At 43.5% G+C, this 24089-nt stretch overlaps 1 protein-coding gene across 1 annotated transcript in view; it reads right to left on the bottom strand.

The window, feature by feature from the left end:
* SCFD2 (sec1 family domain containing 2) overlaps nucleotides 1-23632 on the bottom strand; it is an 876258-nt gene extending 852626 nt beyond the window's left edge. The window contains exons 1-2 of the mRNA XM_082272617.1: nucleotides 22812-23632; nucleotides 409-577 (exon numbers count right to left, since the gene is read on the bottom strand). Of these exons, the coding sequence (XP_082128743.1) occupies nucleotides 409-577; nucleotides 22812-23598 (956 nt within the window). The 5' untranslated portion in view covers nucleotides 23599-23632. The remainder of the gene's footprint in view (nucleotides 1-408; nucleotides 578-22811) is intronic.
* Between the last annotated feature and the right edge of the window lie 457 nt (nucleotides 23633-24089).

Genomic DNA, 24089 nt, shown 5'->3' with positions numbered 1-24089 from the left:
CCCAGAAGACTGCAGGGGGGAGGGAGGAAGGAAAACTTCCATTGCCAAGTGACGTGGCGCTCGGAATGGAAGTGGGTACCTGCTCCCCCCCCCCCCCCCCCACCACCGCTCCTCAAAAGTGCCAATAGTGCAAGCGTGGGGGGGGGGGGGACGAGTCCTTAAATCTGAACTTCCCCTTTTGGTGGAGTTCCACTTTAAAAATCCAGCTTTAGTACACAAAAAACACAAATAGTAGGTAGCACACCCAGCATCTCTTTTCAATAAAGAAAACATCTTGCATTCTTAGCAGGAACGCAAGGTGTGCTGTGAATGGAGGCGGTGGGGATGAACATCGCACCCCCAATGCTTTCAACTCCAAAAATCCTCAAATGTAACCATTATCAAAAGTGTATAAATGTGTGTGCTTACTGTGGCTGTGACAAGCATCCAGGGGCAATTATCCCCTCGTTTTCACCATCGATTCGCAGGTCTGTGAGCTCATCCATGTTAATCATCACATCACTTGTTTGTCCAGGAATATGGGGAAGAACGGACAAGATCTTCTCCACTAGACTGTCTCCATGGTGCCCAACAGCCCCTAAAACAAAAGAGATACATTTTTATTCAAGTGTATAACAACATTTCTTGGTGTGCAGTTTAGAATATATCAGATCTGTTGTAAAATAATGTCTATATCCGCCTTTCTCAACACAGAGGAACCTTTGAAATAAGTTCCCGATCTCAGGGAACCCTTGATAAAAATGACTAGGTCTACAATAATACATTAGTGGGATGGTCAGAGGGAGGAATGCTCCTTATATTTGTTGTCATTGGGAAGAATTCCCCATTACAGAAAGGAAAAAAGATTAACCTCTTGCAGACCACCAGCCGCAGATAGACTGCAGCAAGGTGCTAGGCTCTGCGAACCGCCGTACCCATACCCTGCTCCTCAGGAGCGATCGTGAGAGTGCGTGCAGCAATTCGCGAGAAGGGAAGCTGATCCGCGGGGCTGGTGGCCACGATTGCCCCCAGGCACTTGCGATCCCTTCCCGGGGAGGCAAAAACGCGGTCTGCCATTATAAACACCGCAGACCATTGTTCTGTCAGCAATCGACAAAAGGTTCCTATGTTCCTCCTATTTAGGAACACAGGTCCCTGCCTGTGTTGATTCCATAAGCCCAGCCCCATCACTCTTAGAAAACACCTCCTAGGCATACATTTAATCCTTTGATAGCCCCTGGTGTAAACCCCTTCCCTGCCAGTGTCATTAGTACAGTCACAGTGCATATTTTTAGCACTGGATTACTGTAGTAATGTCACTGGTCCCCCCAAAACTGTCAAAAATGTCAGTTAGGTGTCCGATCTGTCCGCCGCAATGTCACTGTCCCGCTAAAAATCACTGCTAGTTAAAAAACATGTAGCAGAAACCAAATTGGCCTAAAATTATGAAAAAAAATAGATTTTTATTTTTTTTTTATTTGGAATGCTAGCATAATAAAGTAAAAAATAGTTTTTTGGGGTTTTTTTTTTCAAAATTGTTGCTTTGTTTACAGTGCAAAAAATAAAAAAAAAAAAAAAAAAAAAAAAAAATCGCAGAGGTGATCAAATACCACCAAAAGAAAGCTCTATTTGTGGGAAAAAAGGGACATCAATTTTGTGTACTGTGTCGCACTACCGCGCAATTGTCACTTAAAATAATACAGTGCCGAATCGCAAAAAATGGCCTGGTCATTAACGGGGGTAAAGCCTTCCGGTCCTTAAATGGTTAATGGTGTCAGTGGGAACTTATCAGAGAGGCAAAAATTGTTCATTGCTCAAGGAACCCCTAGCAACCTCTGGAGGAACCTGTCTCTATATCAGGCATGTCCAACCTGCGGCCCAGAACCACAGGCAATGCGGCCCACTGCCCCCTGACAATTTTTTTTTTTTGCTGGGGAGGAAGGAAGTCGAGTCGGGGGCAAGGCCACAGAGGCTGCCTCGGAGGGGATCATCCACTAGTTGTGTTAAATTAGTACTGGGGGGGGGGGGGGCGCGGCGGCGTTTTATTACTTATATACCGTAACTATAGTATATATTTTATATGCGGCCCGAGAAAATTTCTCTACACTCAATGTGGCCCAGAGAAGCCAAAAGGTTGGACACCCATGGTCTATATATTAATTTTAAATACTAACAAAACCCACATTTATTTCTATATGAAGGGGCAGGCATATAAAAAAAAAAAAAATATTAGCACTTGTGATATTGTACATGGTGAAGTGTAAATTGGCCTGTTATTACCTCTCAAACTGGAATCAGAGTTAAGAAGCTAGGTTTGTGAAGTTGCTTGTTGTTCTTGGATGTATTGAAAGAGCTAATGTGTTTTAAACGCCCAGACAGATGTCATAAGGTTACTGTTACACAGCATGAACTAATTTGCAAGAAATTTAGCAAAAGAAAGCAAATTCTAACCGGGTAAACAGTTGCCGGCTTTTATTTTGCAACCAGTGCTATAAGGAAGGCATCTGAAATCTGAATGACAATTTGTAGTCAGCATAAACAGACACTCAGACTAATGAGTATATATCCAGACTAAACAGATGCCTGCTGCCAGGATTACATAATGAATAAGAAATGCACCCAGGTAGCTGGGAAACATGTTCTACTCCACCTCTGTAGCCGCTGTTGCAGTGCCTTGAAAAAGTATTCACACCCCTTGAAAATTTTCAACATTTTGTCATGTTACAACCAAAAACGTAAATTATTTTATTGTGATTTTATGTGATAGACCAACACAAAGTGGCAAGAAAATTATAAATGGTTTTCAAAGTTTTTTACAAATAACTGAAAAGTGTGGTGCACATTTGTATTCAGCCCCCCTGAGCCAATACTTTGTAGAACCACCTTTCACTGCTTTTACAGCTGCAAGTCTTTTTGGGTATGTCCCTACCAGCTTTGCACATCTAAAGAGTGACATTTTTGCCCATTCTTCTTTGCAAAATAGCTCAAGCTCTGTCAGACTGGATGGAGAGCGTCTGAACAGCAATTTTCTAGTCTTGCCACAGATTCTCAATTGGACTTTGGTTAAGGCTCCATGTACACGGGACGTTGTAAATGGCCGTTTAGGAGCAGTTGGGCGTTTTTTCAGAAGCCCCTGAACCCATCTACATTTTATCTTATCTGTCCATGTACACAGGGTCGTTTACAGTAATTTGCAGGCAGTTGAGTTCAGGGACGTTTTTTGGAACGCAATTATTAGCGATCGAATGTGTGTTTCCCGGCGTTTCAAAACGCAGAAACACGGCCGAACGTGACCAAATGTGCCCGAACATGATGAACGTACGTTCAGCCACGTTATAAGTTTTTTTTCTTCCATTCAAAATCAATGGTTCCCTATGGGAGCCTATTGATTTGAATGGAAGTCGCACCACAAGTCGGATCAGGATGATCCGACTTGCGGCGCGACTTGCACTGTGAGAATCTTGAGGGGGAACTCCACGCCAAAAATGGGAAAAAAACTGCATGAGGGTCCCCCCCAGGTTCCAAACCAGGCCCTTCGGGTCTGGTATGGAATTTGAGGGTAGCCCCATGGCGAAAAAACAGCGTGGGGTCCCCCCCAAAATCCATACCAGCCCCCTATCCGAGCATGCAGCCCGGTACAGCAGGAAGGGGGAGGGGACGAACGAGCAGCCCCACCCCCCCCCGGACCATACCAGGCCACGTGCCCTCAACATGGGGGGGTGTTGGTGCTTTGGGGCAGGGGGAACTCTGCACCCCCCACCCCAAAGCACCTTGCCCCCATGTTGATGAGGAAAAGGGCCTCATCCCCACAACCCTGGTCGGTGGTTGTGGGGGTCTGCGGGCAGGGGGCTCATCGGAATCTGGAAGCCCCCTTTAACAAGGGGGCCCCCAGATCCCGGACCCCCTCATTATTTGAATGGGTATGGGGTACACTACCCCTACCCATTCACCCCATAAAAGGCAGTGTATGTAAATAACGACAGGAGATGTTTTGGAAAGTTTATTAAAAATCTTCATCTGTTCTTCTCTGCTCTGGTCTTCTGCTCTTTTCCTGTCCGCTCTTCTGCTCTTGGCTCTTCTCTTCTTCTTCCTCCGGTCCTCCTCCGACGATATCTCCGGTGATTATGCCGGTCTCCGGTCTCTGCAGCTTGTTATATAGCCATTGTGGGTGTGGCCCCCCGATGACGTCATCGGAGGCCCCGCCCCCTCATGTCACAGATGACGTCATCTGTGACATGAGGGGGCGGGGCCACGCCCACAATGGCTATATAACAAGCTGCAGAGACCGGCATAATCACCGGAGATATCGTCGGAGGAGGACCGGAGGAAGAAGAAGAAGAGAAGAGCCGAGGGCAAAAGAGCAGAAGAGCGGACAGCAAAAGAGCATTAGACCAGGAGAGGGAGAAGACCAGAGCAGAGAAGAACAGATGAAGATTTTTAATAAACTTTCCAAAACGTCTCCTGTCGTTATTTACATACACTGCCTTTTATGGGGTGAATGGGTAGGGGTACATTCACATAGGGAGGGGGTCCGGGATCTGGGGGGCCCCCTTGTTAAAGAGGGCTTCCAGATTCCGATGAGCCCCCTGCCCGCAGACCCCCACAACCACCGACCAGGGTTATGGGGATGAGGCCCTTGTCATCAACATGGGGGCAAGGTGCTTTGGGGTGGGGGGTGCAGAGCTCCCCCTGCCCCAAAGCACCAACACCCCCCCATGTTGAGGGCATGTGGCCTAGTATGGTCCGGGGGGGGGGGCGCTCGCTCGTCCCCTCCCCCTTCCTGCCCTACCGCATGCTCGGATAAGGGTCTGGTATGGATTTTGGGGGGGGCCCCACGCTGTTTTTTCGGCGTGGGGCTACCCTCAAATTCCATACCAGACCCGAAGGGCCTGGTTTGGAACCTGAACGACCCCCACGCAGTTTTTTTTCCCCATTTTTGGTGTGGAGTTCCCCCTCAAGATTCTCACAGTGCAAGTCGCACCGCAAGTCGGATCATCCTGATCAGACTTGCGGTGCGACTTCCATTCAAATCAATAGGCTCCCATAGGGAACCATTGATTTTGAATGGAGGCAGAAAAAACGCTGCTAAAAGCAACGTGGCCAAACGTGCAATAACGCAAATGGAAAAAGCTACTGAGAGCGCGCTTAACAGCTGCTTTTTCCCGGCGTCAGAACTAGCTTTGCAGCACGTTTTTTCTAACGTCCCGTGTACATGGAGCCTTAGACTGACTGGGCCATTCTAACACATGACTATGCTTTGATCTAAACCATTCCATTGTAGCTCTGGCTGTATGTTTAAGGTAGTTGTCCTACTTTAAGGTGAACCTCCGCCCCAGTCTCAGGTCTTTTGCAAACTAACACGTTTTCTTCTAAGATTGCCCTGTATTTGGCTCCGTCCATCTTCCCTCTCCATGCTGAAGAAAAGCATCCACATAACATGATGCTGCCATCACCATGGTTCACAATGGGGATGGTGTGTTCAGGGTGATGTGCAGTGTTAGTTTTCCATCACACATAGCATTTTGCTTTTAGGCAAAAAAGTTAAATTTTGGTCTCATCTGACCAGAGCACCTTCTTCCACATGTTTGCTATGTCCCCCACATTGCTTCTCACAAACAGGACTTCTTATGGCTTTCTTTTCAGCAGTGGCTTTCTTCTTGCCACTCTTCCATAAAGACCTCCTTTGTGGAATGCACAACTAGTGGACAGAATCTCCCACCTGAGCTGTGGATCTCTTCATCTCCTCCAGAGTTACCTCTTGGCTGCTTCTCTGATTAATACCCTCCTTGCCCAGCCTGTCAGTTTAGGGGGTTGGTCATGTCTTGGTAGATTTGCCATTGTGCTATGTTCTTTCCATTTTTGGATCATGGATTGAACAGTGCTCTGTGGGATGTACAACGCTTGGGATATTGATATTTCTATTTTTTTTTTTTTTTTATAACCTAACCCTGCTCTAAAATTTTCCACAACTTTTTCCCTGACCTGTCTTACGTTTTCTTTGGCCCTTATGATGCAGTTTGTTCACTAAGGTTCTCTAACAAACCTCTGAGGGCTTCACGGAACAGCTATATTTATACTGAGATTGAATTACACACAGGTGGACTCTATTTACTACTTAAGTGACTTCTGAAGGCAACTGGATCCACTAGATTTTAGTTAGGGTTATCAGTGTAAAGGAGGCTGAAAACAAAAGCAAACCACACTTTTCAGATATTTGTAAAGAATTTTTAAAACCATTTACCCATTGAAACCATTTATCATGTTCTGTCCACTTCACAATTCATGTCCCACTCTGTGTTAGTCTACCACATAAAATACATGCAAGTTTTTTGCCGTAACATGGCAAAACATGGAAAATGTCAAGGGGGTATGTATACTTTTTCAAGGCACTGTATCCATAACGTTCTGTTATGCTTAAGGCCCGTACACACGTACCGATCGTCGGCATACAAACGTCGGTGGACGAAGGATCTGCCGATTGTACGCGTGTTAGTATGGTGCCTCCGACAGATGTCTGCGCACAATCCGCGGACAAAAGTCTTTCGTGCAAACATGAAAATATTTGTATGCCGACACCAGAACGGACGATTGTTCGCCTGTCAGTACACAATTCGGCCGACAGACCGCAGATTTGCAAGACTGGGCATGCTCAGAAAATAGAAAACACAGGGAAAGTTAACCATTACATGACATCACTTCTGCAGTCGGCGGACAAAATTCTTGTGCTGTCCTTGTGCTGTCTTTGCACTTTTCAGCAGACACCGACATCCCGGGGAGAAAAGAGGAACATTTGTAAGCCGACCATCGGTACGTGTGTACGGGGCTTTAGCTTTAGGTTTTCTCCAACACATTACACTGCACAGTAGAGATATCAGAGGCCTGAACGAACTGTATGACAATTCTAGGTTTACTAGGAAAGATGCCTGGTCGATGAAATGCATCTTGGTGGGTCTCTTTACACTGTACTCACAACATGCTAGGAAGCTGATTATGCGGCATTCTCCCTGCACAAATATAGATGTGGTGTCATGGAATGGTAGAGAGCAGAAACACTTAAGCCACTTTCACACAGGGCAGACTCCATCAAGCGGATCCACCTGCTCAGTGGCGATCTGTCCGCTGATCCCCGCTGAGCAGGCGGATGACAGGTCCAGGTCAACTCCATTAGGCAGTGCAGACACGGACACAGCCTATTTTTTCTTCTATGGGGTGGTCGGATGGAGATGCATCGTGTGTCCATTTCAATTGAATTGTCATCCAAACCGCTAGACCAGCCTTTTTCAACCAGGGTGTTGTGGCAGCCTGGGGTGCCTTCTGGGCTCTTTAGGGGTGCCTTGACAAAATGTCAAAAAGGTTTCCAAAAATTGTCAAACCACAGGGTGTATCAAGCCTGCCTTTTTTGTTACACAAAGCCACAGGATTTTAATGTGCAGCACTACATTGTGCATTGAGCATTGGGTTGGGCAGCTGCTGGTGTCCAATCAACTGATGATGGCATAGGTTGAGAAGAAGGATGTCAGGCGCCTGAGGACATCTGGCTCCTTACCTGGCCCTATATGTCAACACTGGGGGTCACGTTAGCTTATGGAGGGAGAGAAACTAGGGCAGAAGAGACAAGCTGGAATGCTAGTCAGTACCAGTGTGGAAAGGTACATCGCCTTTCTAAGAATAAAAAATCTCTAATGTTAGGTGTCCTACTTGTGCAGATGTCACTGCATACTGTTTAATGTAAAACTATCAGTTTTTTTTTCTATTTTAGAATGGGGTACCATCTGTTTTTGTCGAACTGGATTGGATGCAGGCAGGTGTAAAAACAGGCACAGGTCTAGTTACATCCACCTCCTCACAGAAAACAATTGATGGTCCGATTGGGTCCACCCAAAAAACAGACAAGCGGGCCCGATCGATCTGCTGGGGACGTGATTTCTTAACCACTTGCCGCCCGCCGCGGTCAGCCCCTCACAGTCAAAGTGACGTAGTATTATGTCGCTAGCCTGTGAGGCTCTAGGGAGCGAGCACGCGCCGTTGGAGGCACGCCCCCGCTCGCTCACGAACCCCCCCCCCCGTCTTTCTCCCCTGTGAAACAGCAGAGATCGTACAGTCCTGCTATGTAGGACCGTAGATCTCTGCTGTTACATGAAAAGCCACATCCAATCACAGTTAGAAGCACGCCCCTAGGGACACACTTAACCCCTCCTTCTCCAATAAAGTTAACCCCTTCCCTGCCAGTGTCATTTTTACAGTAACAGTGCATATGTATAGCACTGATTACTGTAGTAATGTCACTGGTAACCTCAAAAGTGTCAAAAATGTCAGTCAAGGGTCCGATCTGCCCGCCGCAATGTCGCAGTCCCGGAAAAAAAAAAAAAAGAAAAAAAAAATAAAAATGACAAAAATCTTTCCCTTCGTTAGTAAACGCAATAACTTTTGCGCAAACCAATCAAAATACTCTTATTGTGATTTTTTTTACCAAACATATGTAGCAGAAAACAAATTGGCCTAAAATGTTAAATTTTGATTTTTACTTTTTTTTGGGGGGAATTTCATATAAAAAAAAATGTGAAAAATATTATTTTTGCAAAATTGTCGCTGGTCAGGAAGGGGGTAAAATCTTCCGGGGCTTAAGTGGTTAAAAACCATAGCTCTGTTGGGTTTTCAGTTCTCGTGTCTTTACTGTGGAAATTCACCCTTTCCATTTGTCCTGGTGACCACTGTCAAGAGAGAGAAAACACAATATTTTACAGATGTCACCAGAACAGAAGTTACACGGAAATCTTCCAATGGGGACACCTGTTTGATGACAGCCAAAAAAGGAGCATTATTCTGACCTGTAAAATCATTTTCTTAAAAATACATAGAATAACTTAAGGAAAAAAACTTTCTCTTTTGTTTTGGATAGAGGGGAGAGGGATTAGAACACTCAGTTTCTATTGCTGTGTGCCTTCCTTTTTGTCCCGTTTACCAACTTCATTTAACGTGAAAGTAAAAGAAAACCCCAAATTTTGGGTTGTCCCCAGAAAAGTTAGAGAAAGGAAATCTTCCAATGGAATATTCCTCTTAATTTGCAGGGATTTCCCATTTTGGGACAAGAAATGAAGACAAATCTCCCCACTGGGGCAAAGATGGCAAAAATAAACCTTACAGGGGTTATAAACCCTCTCTTACTCTAACCCAAATTTTAAAAAAAAGTTTTATCTAGTTCTGCTTTAAAGTACACAGGATCTTGTGTTATGCAAGCTGCCTTCAAGTGATTGAATACTGGCAAACAAGCTGTAGGGACCGCTCTATATTCCCCTTCTAGCCCCACAACTCCCAGCAAGCCTTAATGTAAGCAAAAATAGGAGTGGATCATATGAAACAAAAGGTGAGGGGGGCTCAGTAGTCCTTTTAAGCGAAAGAAAATTTACAGGTAAGACAAAAATCCAATTTTCTTGATCATACATTACAGGACTTGGGCTCATTAAGTCTTAGACCATTGATACGTCCAACTGAGGGGTGGGCAACACAGCAAACAGGCGCCAACAGGCCCATCCCACAAATTTATCAATGAAAGGCAAAAGGGCATTTAGCAAGTGGCTTGGAGCACCTTATGACCAAAACTGGCCTAAGAAGAGGCCTGAAGATCTTCTTGGTAAAACATAACAAGCGTGTGAACATAAAACCAGGTGGCCAACTTGCAAATGTTGGAAGCAGATGCCTGATGCGGAAAAGCCTATAAAGCACCAACAGATCTAGTGAAATGCACTTTGTCAGGAAAGGTGAAAGCTTATCCGTTAAACCACGGGCTTGAATGATGAGACATCTAGGAAATCATGGAGCAAGGAAATAGTGGAGCAAGAGGCAGGGTGTTCCATGCAGGGACCTTCATAAATGTGCATCCTGTATTTTTGGTACCAAAATTTCCATTCGGTGCATCTCTAAACATGCACCTTTTAGGAGATATTTACTAAAGTAGCAGCCAGCGACGTCACCAGCACATGCGCACTGCCGAAACTCTCATGTGCATTGAGGGAAGAGACGTCATTGCGGCTCCGCCAGTCAAAGAGCCAAAGCCTGCAAACCTGGAAGGAAGGCCGGGTGAAGATGGAAGCGTCGGGAAGCCGTGACAGCGCACTTTCAGAGGGCTTCTTTCTAAGATAAGTCTTTCATATTGTGCCAGTTGGTGTATAAAAATGCCCCTCAGAAATTTCATTTTCTGCTTGCGTGACTGGATAACTGATTTTCCAAGAAGTCTGCAGTAAGATACAAGTCAGATTTTAAGCATGTATTTAATTAGATGTGAAACACTCCCAAAGAATTAATCTCGTCTTGAGTGGTTGAGACCGTGCAAGTTTCCTCAGAACTCTGTGCAAGAGCATCAGCTGATTAATCATGAAAAAGTCACTCGCATTCACTTTGCACATTGACACAAACAGCCAGCTTTTTCTTCAGACCAACAAAGGGTAAGAATCTGCAACAAAGTTTACTAAAATCGTTGCAATGTACAAGGGAATTGTTTTTTCTCAACAAAAGTGGAGTTACTATAAGTTTTGGGGGAAAAGCAGCAGATTGTACTTCCTCCTGCGTCAAATCCTCAGAATTATATGAGGAACAGCTTCATCCTCCACTTCAACAAGTATAGAAGCAGTCAGGAGATTCATGTATTGATTATGGGGGGAGAAGATGATGGGGTCCACTTGAGGCCCCTATAGACTAAGGTTTCCAAGAGGGCTAAAAGCCTACTCGTAAATTTAGACATCCTGGCTGTAAAAATCTCTATGGACAAACAGGAGGGGGACCGCCCAGAAGGCGCAAGACAGGAAACCGTGGTCTCAGTTATCAGAATTGGGAAAAGGTCACAGGACCCCTCTAAATCATTTGCGGAGCATCAACTGGCATGGATTTCTAACTCACTCGTGTCTGTGAGCTGCCATTTATAGCGAGTGATTATCTCATTACAGGTACTCACAAAAATCGACACTGCAGAGCAAGAAGGGTTTTTTTTTTTTTAAACCTGGTTATCTGGTCAGTAACACACTTCCATCTCTTAATTTGTTCCTACACAGTGGGGACAGCCTAAGAGTTTTTTTTTTTTTTTTAAGTTATAGCAACAGTCCCCCCCAATATTAAGGATAAAGGTTGTACATAAATAAAATAAACACCCACCGGCATTAAATGTTTGGTCTCCACTGAGGATTAGGCCTGGCCATCTGGTAATTAAAATTGGATCCATGTGTGGGCACCCTGATCACTATTCTGACAGCGAGAAAGGATTCCCACTGTCAGAATACAATACCACAGCAGGAGTGATTTCCCCACCAACCTCAAACATGTGGATGGGGAATCAAGGCAATTTTCTTTCAATCAACCCGCCGGATAATATATGGGCTGCCCTACTGGAGTCAACATCCAAGGGGAATAAAGGGATTCTATCATGTTAGTTACAATTGAATGAACACAATGCTTGAAATTGAGCCTTGAATATAATGAGTATTTGTGTCCCTTGCTCATATTCTCTGAATAACTGTAAAAACTGAAAACAAAGAATCCGTCTCAATCCTCTTGCTGCTAATTTTGCGGGAAAGCTTGGTCTGTTAAAGGAAGTTGATAAAATCGAATTCCTAATCAGATCACCAAATAAAAAGCCTAAAAGACAACCACCATATCTAAGGATTGGTAAGCAGAAATATATACAAATTTAGCTTTTGGGTTTAAATAAGCTTTAATGTCTTATGTGAGCAGTTGCTGTAGGCAGTGGATGCCCTAGCACATTGTGCTATATGCAGATAGATCAACGGGGACAGAAAAACACACCCGATGGGAAAGAGGATGCATTGAATCCTGGCAGCTTGAGGATAAGTGTGTGCCAAAATATTGAAAAGTGGCACAACTAATTTTGCTGCTTTGGCTGAATGGGTCTCAGGCCAGTGCCAGCAACAGCATGCTAAATTCCAAATAGGGTAGAGCCCAGAGTTAAAACTGATGGCTGCAGGTTTTCCCAGTCGGCAAAGCAGAATTTGTAAGACCAAGCCCACCTAGATCTAGGGCCTCTCAATAAGACATAGTCCCCAAGAAGTCTTCAGGGACAGATCCTGGCCCAGTACCTGTATAGCACCCTGCAGCTAACTCATCACATTGCATGCCTAACAAAAAAAAAAAAAAAAAAAACAGTATAAAAGTGCCCTAACATTACAGTCCAGCCCCACATCTTCCAAGCAGGGTCTGGGTACAGTCTAGCAGGACTGATCCAAAAATGTTGTGAAAAAGCCACTGCAGCAAAAAGAAATCTTGCTAAAAGAAAATCTTGAGAAAAAAAAAGAAAAAAAAGCCACAGTATCAAAATAAAAAAGGCGTCTGCTTCTTTTACCAGAAATTAGAGTTCTATTCACTTAAAGGACCCTAAAACTTAGAAACTGAGGTTTTCTGGCAGTGGGAGGGGTTATATAGAGCCATCAATACATCATTGTTTGCCAGTGCCCAGTCACCTAAAAGCTGCTGCATAACCTAGCGGTCTAAAACGTAAAGCTTAACTAAACCACTAACCCCCCCCCCAAAAAAAATATATCGTTTTGCAGCCCTATTGGTCCTAAAATGTAGCCGCTGACACACAGCTGCAGACGCTCGCTGGAGTCCCCGTGTGACGTCTCAAAAAATTTTACAATATGGGCAATGCCATAGAAGGCGATGCGCCATATCCATTTCTATATTATATACACACACACACACACACTTGAGATTTTTATGAATTTTTATTCTGATTATATTAGTCACTTGTAATGGTTTTATATATGTGTGATAAGCTAATATCCCTGTGTATATACAGATAATGATGGGTTAATAAACTATCTAGGTTCGCAATTTGCTCTGCCCACTCGCCGCCCCCATCTCTTTGGGCTTTAAATACTGTTGTTGCGGTAAATCCCGTGACTTGACAAAGCCCATGCATGTGAAACACGTCGTCACTGCAACAGTTTCCAGGCTGGTTCGATTGGCAATCCTCTTCGGTCCTGAACTTCCACCTCTGTGTCGCGGTGAAGTCACACAGGAGTGTCAGCGGACTCTGGCCCGGCTCCAGAGCATCTTCGGCTGTGTGTCAGTGGCCGGTTGCTATATACTACAGGGGACTCATTCCATCTCCCTGCTCACTGTACCCAGTGGATATTGGCTCTTCTACATCCGTCTATACTGGCTTGGTATCATATCACTCCTTATGGTTTTATAAACTTACTTGTGAACAATAAATTACTATTTAGAGTTACAATCAGCTCCTTATATACTCTGAGGATTCTATGTCAACCACCCATATTCAGATAGCGCTAACTTTTTGTCAACCATCCCAAGCAGCAGTCTCACCCCAGAACAGGGAGTGTTAGAACTACATAACACCTCCCGCTCTTCTCCATTACATGTGTAATTTGTAGTGCACATAGCTTCCTATCTAGCTCTGGACGGTTATCAGCCCACAAGATTTTTTTTTTTTTTTTACAATAAAATACATTCAATAGTATATTCAACAATTTAGCAGACAAAAAAGGAGAATATAAATATTTTTTAGTGGTGCACCGAAATGAAAATGTTGGTGCCAAAACTTCAGTATGCACTAAGCCGAAAAGGACAGTTTTTTTTTTTTTTTTTTTAAAGGCAAAGACTACAATACTTGCATAAGAGCTTTCAAAAGCTCCCTAGTGCATTGGCAAGGATTGCAGTAAAGCTGCGGGTAATATCTTTCACTTCGATACAGATATGTATTGTATGTTTAGGGACAGCATTGCTTTCAGAACAAATTTTATATGGGTGTCAAATGTAGCTGAGCCTAAATTGCAGAATCTAAAAAGCCTTAAATAGTTTTCTAATCTTAAAAAGGAAAAGTTCAGGAAACTTTTAAGAAAAGTTTAAGAAATAAATGCACATCTATTTGCAGGTATACCACTTAAGCCCCGGAAGATTTTACCCCCATTCCGACCAGGGGGTTTTTTGCGATTCGGCACTGCGTGACTTTAGCGGACAATTGCGCGGTCGTGCGACACTGTACCTAAACTAATTTGACGTCCTTTTTTTCCAACAGAGCTTTCTTTTGGTGGCATTTGATCACCTGTGCGATTTTTTGATCATGCACTATAAACAAAAAAAGCGTCAATTTTGCAAAAATAATATTTTTCACATTTTTTTATATGAAATTCCCCCAAAAAAATGTAAAAATCAAAATTTTTTTATCATTTTCGGCCAATTTGTTTTATGCTACATATGTTTGGGGGGGGGAAGTTAAAAAAAAAATAAAAAAAAAAATCGCAAAAAGCGTATTTTGATTGGTTTGCACAAAAGTTATCGCGTTTACTAACAAAGGGAAAGATTTTTGACATTTTTGTTTTTTTTTTTTTAACGCGCGATGGCGGCAATCTGCGATTTTTTTGCGGTACTGCAACATTGCGGCGGACAGATCGGACCCTTGACTGACATTTTTGGGGTTACCAGTGACATTTCTACAGTAATCAGTGCTAAAAATATGCACGGTTACTGTAAAATTACACTGGCAGTGAAGGGGTTAACTTTTGAGAGGGAGGGGTTGTGTGTCCCTAGGGGCGTGATTCTAATTGTGATTGGCTGTGACTTGAGGTGTAGGAACAGTGATCAATGGTCCTACATAGTAGAACCGTATAATCACTATTCCTACACAGGGGAGAATGACAGGCGGCTTGTTTACATCAGCCGCCTGCCTTTCTCCCTCTCTACCGACGATTGGCGAGTCGGTCTCTAGATCCTCTAGTTCTACATCGCTCTGCCTGTAAAGGGCTGACTGCCGACGTAAATAGTCGTGCGGCAGTCGGCAAGTGGTTAAGAAATAAATAAATGCACATCAATTTGCAGGTTAAAGAAAAAAAAAAGTACTATGCAGGAATCTTGCAGACTGTCAGTGTAAGCTGTCTGCTCATCCCTTGTACAGGGAGGAAGTTTCAGACTGACAGGAAGCATCAATGAACTATCTAGAGTGCCCAACAGCACCCTGTTAGTTGGCTAAGGACTACAAGCCCACAGCCACAAAGGTTGTCGGTACTTGTAGTTTCTCATTCACAGAACTTTGTGAATAAATGACCCGGCCAGGTGGGTGAAGCCCCACACAGGAATGTATTTTAAAAACAGACAGCGAGTAGGGGGAGAAGATCCCCGACTTGCTGTCACAACGGGGACTTGGGGGGTGGGGGAATGTGTCGGTTCAGCTGCAACTAAACTAACATGTTACGTCCATTATCAGGTTGTAAATAGGTTATAAAAGGTGAATTTATCCCGTAAATCAGTGTTAAACCCCCCCAAAAAAAAAATGTATATATTGCAGCTTACTAATCACTGGTGGCTGCATTCTTTTTTAGGCTTTAAGATTTTTAGGAATTACTAAGCTGCAATAATAAAAGGTTTGCTTTTGGGTTTAATACTGCTTAGAATAGCACACACAAAATATATACAACTATTTGAGCTCTATATAAGGGTGTTTTCTTTTTTACTGACAGATAAAAAGACAATGCCAAAACGCATGTAAAATATGAATATATTTATTAAATTACATAAACATTCTAGTGTCACATAGTGACCACAAAATACACCTAAGAGGTACAGATATTTTTTTCCCCTGCACAGCAAGGTCAAAACATATTTACTTCGCAATCTGCAAGCTAGTTATTAAACAAATCCTCCTTTAAAATGTATTTTGCATCTTCTGTAAAATGTATATCTTGCTCTTTGACAACATTTTTTACAGAGCAGTTTGCAAACACTTCCCTCATTGTGCCTGGGCTTGAAAGCCAGAGCCGTAGTGTATGGGGAAAAGAAGCAGTTTGCTTACTCAAGCCAAAATGTGCTGAAGTAGCTGAAAAATCTATACTTCTGGGTATAGGGGCATACCACAATCTATTGCCAAGTCCAAGGGCAGGGGGGTAATAGCAGGTACACTAGGGAAGGTGGGTAGCTTGGTTATGTGGTCCTTTACGATACCTGCCACCCAAACTGGCCATTGCTTTGTAAGAGATCATTAAAGGTTTACACTAAGGGTCTATTCATACCTGTGCATTGTTGTTCTCAGATGGAAATTACATCAAGTAAAAATACAAGGATGCAATTCACTCCTAACTTGGAAATTACAATGGGTCTTAAAATAGTACTGCAACCCTAATCCAAAGACATGCTGGTAGGTTAATTGGATTCTGTATAAAATTGGCCCTACTATGCATGTATGAATGTGAATTAAGGACCTTAGATTGTAAGCTCCTTGAGGGCAGGGACTGATGTGAATGTGCAATGTATATGTAAAGCGCTGCGTAAATTTACAGCACTATACAAGAACCTGAAATAATAAATAATAATTTCGAAAAAAGCTTGGATGCTGTGTAAAATCTACACAAACAGAATCTGCCAATTTCATAAACCCATATTTTAGTCACCATAAAAAAAAAAAATAGAAAAACAAAAAAGTTTCGCATTCCCATTGATCCGACTTGTCAGCCTGACAAGTCGCGGTCCATCACGCTCCCATTGTGTAGTACAGGAGCCGTTCTAATAGGAGCGACACAAGTCGCTCCGACTTAGAAAAAGGGTCCTGTACTACTTCGGGGCGACCTCGGAGCGACTTGCATAGACATTCATTTTATGAAGTCCGTGCAAGTCGCGCTGCACGCGACTTCACAGGTCGTCCCCCTCTGAGTGACCTATTGTGAACTGAGCCTAAACTGAGAATGTACCATTTTAAGAAAACAAATTAAATAATTTTTAAATTTGATGGCAGCAACTTGTCTCAAAATTGGGACAGAGCAACTAAAAGTGGTACTAACAAGGTAAAGCTGGAAGAACATTTTGCAACTGATCAGGTATTTTGCAGCAGGTCAGTAACGTGACTGGGTATAAAAAAGGAGCATCCTAGACTCAAAAAGTGACTCAGAAGTAAAGATGGGTAGTGGTTCACCACTCTTTGAAAATCTGCATCTAAAAATCGTTGAACAATTTCAGAATTATGTGCCTTAACAAAAAGTTGCCAAGACTTTAAATTTATCATCGTTTACAGTACATATCAAAAAATTCCAAGAATCTGGAGAAATCTATGTACGCAAGGGACAGTGCTGAATTGCAATATTGGATGTCCACGCTCTTCAAGCCCCCAGGCGGCATGGAATTAAAAGTCGGGCATGATTCTGTGAGACATTACTGCATGTGCTCAGGAATACTTCCAAAGATCACTGTCTGAACACAGTTCACCGTGCCATCCAAAAATGCATGGTAAAGCTTTTTCATACAAAGAAGCAGCCATACAGTGCCTTGAAAAAGTATTCATACCCCTTAAAATACGTGCTGGTCTAACACAGTGTTTCAACTTCGGTCCTCAGGGCAAACTAAAAGGCCAGATTTTAAGTATTACCTTGGGGAGATGCAGACTAGAATACTGCAATCACTGAGCAGCAAATGATATCACCTGTGACGTATTTCAGTTTTCTTGCAAACCTGGCCTGTTAGTGTGCCCTGAGGACTAGAGTTGAGAAACACTGCTCTATCACATAAAATTTATTTTATTGGGATTTTTACGTTTTTGGTTGCAACATGACAATGTGGAAAATTTCAAGGGGTAGAAACGCCATCATATTCTCTGGGCCAAAGCTCATTAACCACCTCCTGCCCATGCTTTATCCAAAAGACGGCTACAGCGCGGGCTCACATTGCCAGTAAAGCTTCTTTGGAGGTCCACCCGTGATCACGCTTCCCGAGCGCCCCCTGCGGTGTGCATCAGCATGGATCTGAGATCACTGTGTCCTTCAGACACAGCTGATCACTGATCGTGGTAGAGCCAATCACACCTTCTATACCACGTGACCAGCTGTGCCTAATCACAGCACAAGCAGAATTTGCTGGTTATCGGCAGTCATCTCCTCACGCTGACAGCGCGAGAAGAGCCGATAACTTGCAAATAAACAAAAGGGGCCTCCACACTGATATTCAGTGTCCGGATTATCAGTGCCGCCTGTCAGTGGCCATCACAGCAGCCTTATCAGTGCCCATCAGTGAAAAAGAAAAATGAGTTATTTAGAAAAAAATGTAAACAAAAACTAAGAAAAACTCAACATTTCCAAAATAAAAAATCCAGTGGTGACTAAATACCATCAAAAAGAAAGCTCCAACTGTATCAAGAAATGATACAAAATTTGCTTGGATACAGTGTTGCATGACCAGGCAAATTCTCATTCAAAGTATGATAGCACTGAAACTTGAAAATTGGCCTGAGCAGGAGGGGGGTGAAAGTGTCCAGTAGGCAAGTGGTTAAATGGTCTGTTCCAAAATGGAAAACTGTTCTGTGGTCAGATGAATTGAAAATTTGGATTATTTTTGGCAACATATGCTCCCATCAAGGTGACGTCTTCCAGGGAAGGCCTTGCATATTTCAGCAGGACGATGTTAAACCGCATACTACATCTATGATAACAACATGTGCTTAACTGGCCTTTCTGCAGTCCAGACCTTTTACGAAAAGAAAATATTTGGAGCATCTTAACATGAAAAATACAACAAAGATGACCCAGGACTGTTGAGTAGTTAGAATCATATCAGGTAAGAACATGACAACATTACTCTCCCGAAACTCCAGCAACTGTTCTCCTCGGTTTCCAGATGTTTAGAGAGTGGTGTTAAAAGAAGAGGAGATGCTACACCATGCTAAACATTGCCCTGTCCCAACATTGAGATGTGTTGCTGCCATCAATTTCAAAGTGACCTTATTCCCTTACTTTATTCTTAAAATGGTTTAAATTTGTTATATTTTCTAGTGTGAATAAAATGTGTTTTTTTTTTTTTAAGATTTGCAAACTCTCATGTAGATTTTACACAGTGCTCACCAATCATTAGATGTGGTGGCTGTATTTTTTTTTTTTTTTTCTTTAAGGCTTCCCCCCCCCCCTGTTTTCACCTGGAGACCTGGCTTGTAACACTTCCTGTAATAGCCCTTGTTCACACCGCCGCGACTTGTCCACAAAGGAACTGTTCAATCCGGTGTGACGCCGACTTTGCAGTGCAAAGATTTGAAGAAAAAAAAAAGGTTCCTGCACAATATTTTTTTTAGCTGCGCCTCGCATAGACATCTGTGCATAAATTCGCACAGATACCAGTCAAGTCCCACTTCAAGCGCAGTTACACAATTTCAAAGTCTGATTCAGTGTCAACAGGGGTTTAGAGTGCCTCCATTGTGGGTGGAGGGGCACAGCCAACAGCATAATTGTCAGTCTGGGGGGAGGGGAGTGTTAAATGCATTAGCAGATTTAGATATACTAACAAACTGAAGCCAAACTTCAGCTCACACTTTATAAGCAGTTACAAACAGTTTTGTTCCTTTTGGGATAAAGGTTTTAAATGAATAAATGAAAGCTGGCTGTTAAACAGGTGCATCTCATAAAATTAGAATATCAAAAAGTTAATTTATTTCAATAAATTCAAAAAGTGAAACTCATATTTTATATTGATGCGTTACACACAGAATGATATTTCAAGCATATCTTTACTTTAATTTTTAGGATTATGGCTTACAGCTAGTGAAAACCCAAAATTCTGAATCTCAGAAAATTAGAATATTACATAAGACCAATAAAAAGAAAAAAAAGGATTAATACAGAAATGTTGGCTTACTTAAAAGTATGTCCATGTACAGTATAGTATGCACTCAAGACTTGGTTACATGAATTACTGCATCAATGTGGTGTGGCATGGAGGCAATCAGCCTGTGGCACTGAGGTGTTATGGAAGCCTAGGTTTCTTTGATAGCGGCCTTCAGCTCCTCTTCATTGTTGGGTCTGGTGTCTCAACTACCTCTGACAAAACCCCACAGATTCTCTATGGGGTTTAGGTCAGGCAAGTTTGCTGGTCAATCAAGCACAGTGATACCATGATCATTAAACCATGTATTGGTACTTTTGGCAGTGTGGGTAGGTGCCAAGTCCTGCTGAAAAATGAAAACAGCATCTCCATAAATCTGGTCAGCAGAGGGAAGTATGAAGGGCTCTAGAATTTCCTGGTAGAGGGCAGCGCTGACTTTGGACTTGATTAAACAAGGGGGACCAATACCAGCAGATGACATGGCTCCCCAAATCATCACTGACTGTGGAAACTTCACACTGGACCTCGTGCAACTTGGATTCTGTGCCTCTCCACTCTTCCTCCAGACTGTGGGACCTTGATTTCCAAAAAAAATGCAAACTTTTCCACAGTCTGATGATTTGGGAGACATGTCATCTGCTGGTGTTGGTACACAGTGTTTTATACAAGTCCAACGTCAGCGCAGCCCTCTACCAGGAACTTCTAGAGCACTTCATGCCGATTTCATTCTCCAGCAGGACTTGGAAACCATCTGCACTGCCAAAATACAATTACCTGGTTTAATGATCATGGTAATACTGTGCTTGATTGACCAGCAAACCCACCTAACCTAAACCCCATAGAGAATCTGCAGGGTATTGTCAAGAGAAAGATGAGACACCAGACCCAACAATACAGAGGAGCTGAAGGCCGCTATCAAAGCAACCTGGGCTTCCATAAAACCTCAGCAGTGCCACAGGCTGATCACCTCCATGCCACGTTGCATTGATGCAAAAGAAGCCCTGACCAAGTATTGAATGCATACTATACTGTACATGGACATACTTTTCAGTAAGCCACCATTTCTGTATTAAAAGTATTTTTATTTGTCTTATGTAATATTCTACTTTTCTGAGATACTGAATTTTGGATATTCACTAGCTGTAAGCCATGGGCATCAATATGAAAAGAAATGCTTAAAATATATCACTATGTGAGTAACGCATCTATATAAAATATTGAGTTTCACTTTTTGGATTGAATTACTGAAATAAAATGACCTTTTTGATTATATTCTAATTTTTTGAGATGCACCTGTAATCAACCTGCCAGTGTTAAATGGTTTGTCTCATCCATATAAACTAATGCATTCTGCTGTGGCGTTTGTGCTTTTGAAAAACAACAAACTTGCTGGCTTGATCATCAGATGAAAATTGAAGAAAGCAAAACAAAAATCCCAAAACCAATACAGCCATCACATCTACTTGGTAAGCTGCAAAATAAAAAAGGTTTGCTTTTTGGGTTTCATACCGTGTTAATAAAACATGAGATTTGTTGCGGATATATCTCAGAGGAAGTTACATACAAAGTAATTTTGTGGAGGTTTGTGCCATCCTATCAGGACACCCGTGGTAACCTGGTTTCCTTTGGGGCTCGTTCACACATCATGCAGTGGCAGGTGTTTTTCTGCACTGGATAAACACACATATAGCGCACATAGATAATTCATTTCTATTTATTCACACTGCAGAACAGCTGGGAGGTGCGGTAAGATTAAAAGTATGAGGTTACGTTTTTTTTTCCAGAATCATACTTACCTAGCTGGATGCAGCGTCGAATCAATGCAGCATCTGTCCCACGGCGCCTCTAAGACCAAGAGTGTAGCGATCTAACACCGCAGATGGTTTGGTTCTCATAGCTTCCCAAGCAGAAAGCTGCTGTCAGTCTGTGTGCTGTCTGATGAAAACGGGTCACAGGAGTGCAGAACAAACTGCACTTCTGTGATTCACAGAAGCAAAGCAAAATAAGCTTTGGGCGTACTTCTCATTGAAGACATGTGGCATTTATGTACAGTGCACAGGAAGCTACCACACATACCCAGGCTGCTGCTTGGAGACATGAATGAAGTGTCACTTTGAGACATTTCAAATAAAGTTTTAAAAAAAGAGAAAAGTAAATAGCGTGGTGCAGTAAAATGGGCTTCACACCATAGGGCAAAATTGACTGCTACCTGCACAGTGAAAGGGAGCATTTAGCATGCAGGCAGTGTGAGCAAGCCCCTGGAGCTCTTCATCAGACAGATATGATATCTGGAAAAAATAACAAAAGAGGGGCGCACCAACCTAGTGCATTACCACTAAAACCATTTATTAAAATAGTAAAAAGTATAAAATATACTCACAAAACAAGTGTGAATGATACACACAGACATAATCAATATAAAGTCTCCAAGGTAGCCTTGGCTCTGAGGAAGGCAGTTCGCCCTCGAAACACATCAGCCTAGCCACAGCTGCTCCATGCGTTTCACTGCATGCCATCCAGCATCACACAGTGCCTGGCTACCTTGGAGACTTTATATTGATTATGTCAATGTGTGTATCATTGACACTTTTTTTATATGATACACACCGACATAATCAATATAAAGTCTCCAAGGTAGCCAGGCACTGTGTGATGCTGGATGGCATGCAGTGAAACGCATGGAGCAGCTGTGGCTAGGCTGATGTGTTTCGAGGGCGAACTGCCTTCCTCAGAGCCAAGGCTACCTTGGAGACTTTATATTGATTATGTCTGTGTGTATCATTCACACTTGTTTTGTGAGTATATTTTATACGTTTTACTATTTTAATAAATGGTTTTAGTTGTAATGCACTAGGTCGGTGCGCCCCTCTTTTTGTTATTTTTTTCCAGTTTGTATCGGATACCCTTGGCCCTGAGGTGGCAGCAAGACCTTAAGCCATACCCATCCAAGCCCGTTGGAAACTTTCTTTTCTCTTCCCACATACTGCACTTGAAAACAGGAGAATTGAACTACATTTGAGATATGATATCTAACCAACACTGATAGTATCCAGTGACAAGGTTATTGGCGACATCGGTCATAAGTTGACCCCAAGAATCCGCTGTCATAGTCCATCTCTGGGGACCACATTTTTGCTAGTTCTGATGACATCATCCACAGGAAACCAGACTACCGAGGGCGCCTGTGTCTGGCACTTCCTCCACACAATGCTAACCAGTCTAGAAGGTATTCCTCATACCCGTCACATCCAGACTCCGGTCTATGAAGACCAGTGAGGCCTTGTTCTGTGCCAGCTTCCGTCGGTTCTTGGCCTGAGGGTAGTTGGCCAGTTCTCCAGCAATGATCCTGCTGAGATGGCCCACAGAGAAGCATTCCTCCCGGACCCCAATGCCCTCCATGATCATGTTGAGCTCACACACCAGGCTGCGGATACGAGTCTGAAGCTCGGGGGGTAGCGATGGGAAGTCCACGTCCGCCAGGGTTGGGAACCTCTTCTTGTCGGGCCGGCTGCGGTTCAGGGCGTGCAGGTCCTGGTTCGGTAGGAGAGGGAAAAGATCACGGAAGGCCGGTGTGAGGAGTAGATGAGGGCTGAGCGGGGCCAGCAGCAGAGGGGCCCACAGGACCTCAGCGGTGTAGCCCATGTTCCCCATCCACTGACACAGCTTCTCCTCCAACTGTTCCTGGGCCGGCCGGGCCTCGGCCTCCCCGGGGCTCACCGCACTCACCACAATACAGTACTGGAAGGAGCTCTGGCTCACCACATCCTGGATGACCTCCAGGGCCCGGCCCCTCACAGCCCCGCTCACCACAAACACGGCTTTGGGCTGGTTGGAGGCGCCAGACTCAAAGCTGGAGAACTCCTTGACGTTCAAAGCACCGGCCGCCAGGAAGAGCTCAGGGCCGCCACACCAATGCAGAACCTCTGCGCATGGATCGTCCATAAACACCACTGCCCGCCGGGACTTGGCCACCACCGGCTCCCACACCTTCACACTGAACGCCGCCAGCCCTGTACCGCTCGCCATAGTGAGAACCGGGAATGACAACACCTGACGTGTCACCACGTGGACGGCGCGCACATTATACGTCATCACAAACACAGGCGGCGCGTGTTGCTGGGCTGCCTGTCACTAAGGTCCTGGAGCCTGATAGGGCGCGCGCTGCGGGGTTGTATGGAGGCCACTGTGACCCTGTCACAGCTTTCTTATTCTTTTTGCAAATACACGCAATTTCCAAATGTAGTTACAGCACTGAAATTAAAAATAAGAATAAAAATGATACTGTGAATAATAACATCTTACCTATACCGGGCACTATCACTCCCTTCCTACCCAGGTTCAGATTTTAGCGCTGTTGCACTTAAAAATGACAATTGCACGGTCATGCAACACTACCCAAACAGCCCTGTTATCATTTATCTGAGACAGTTTATTTTGGTGGTATTTATTCACCACTGGGTTTTTTATTTTTGGTTAAACAAACGAAAAAATACCAAAAACTTTAAAGAAAAAAAAAG

Source organism: Pelophylax lessonae (assembly GCF_965119305.1).
Source record: "Pelophylax lessonae genome assembly, chromosome: 1".
Taxonomy (NCBI): Eukaryota; Metazoa; Chordata; class Amphibia; order Anura; family Ranidae; genus Pelophylax; species Pelophylax lessonae.
The sequence above is the reverse complement of the archived record's forward strand: the minus strand, read 5'-3'. Positions and strand labels throughout refer to the sequence as shown.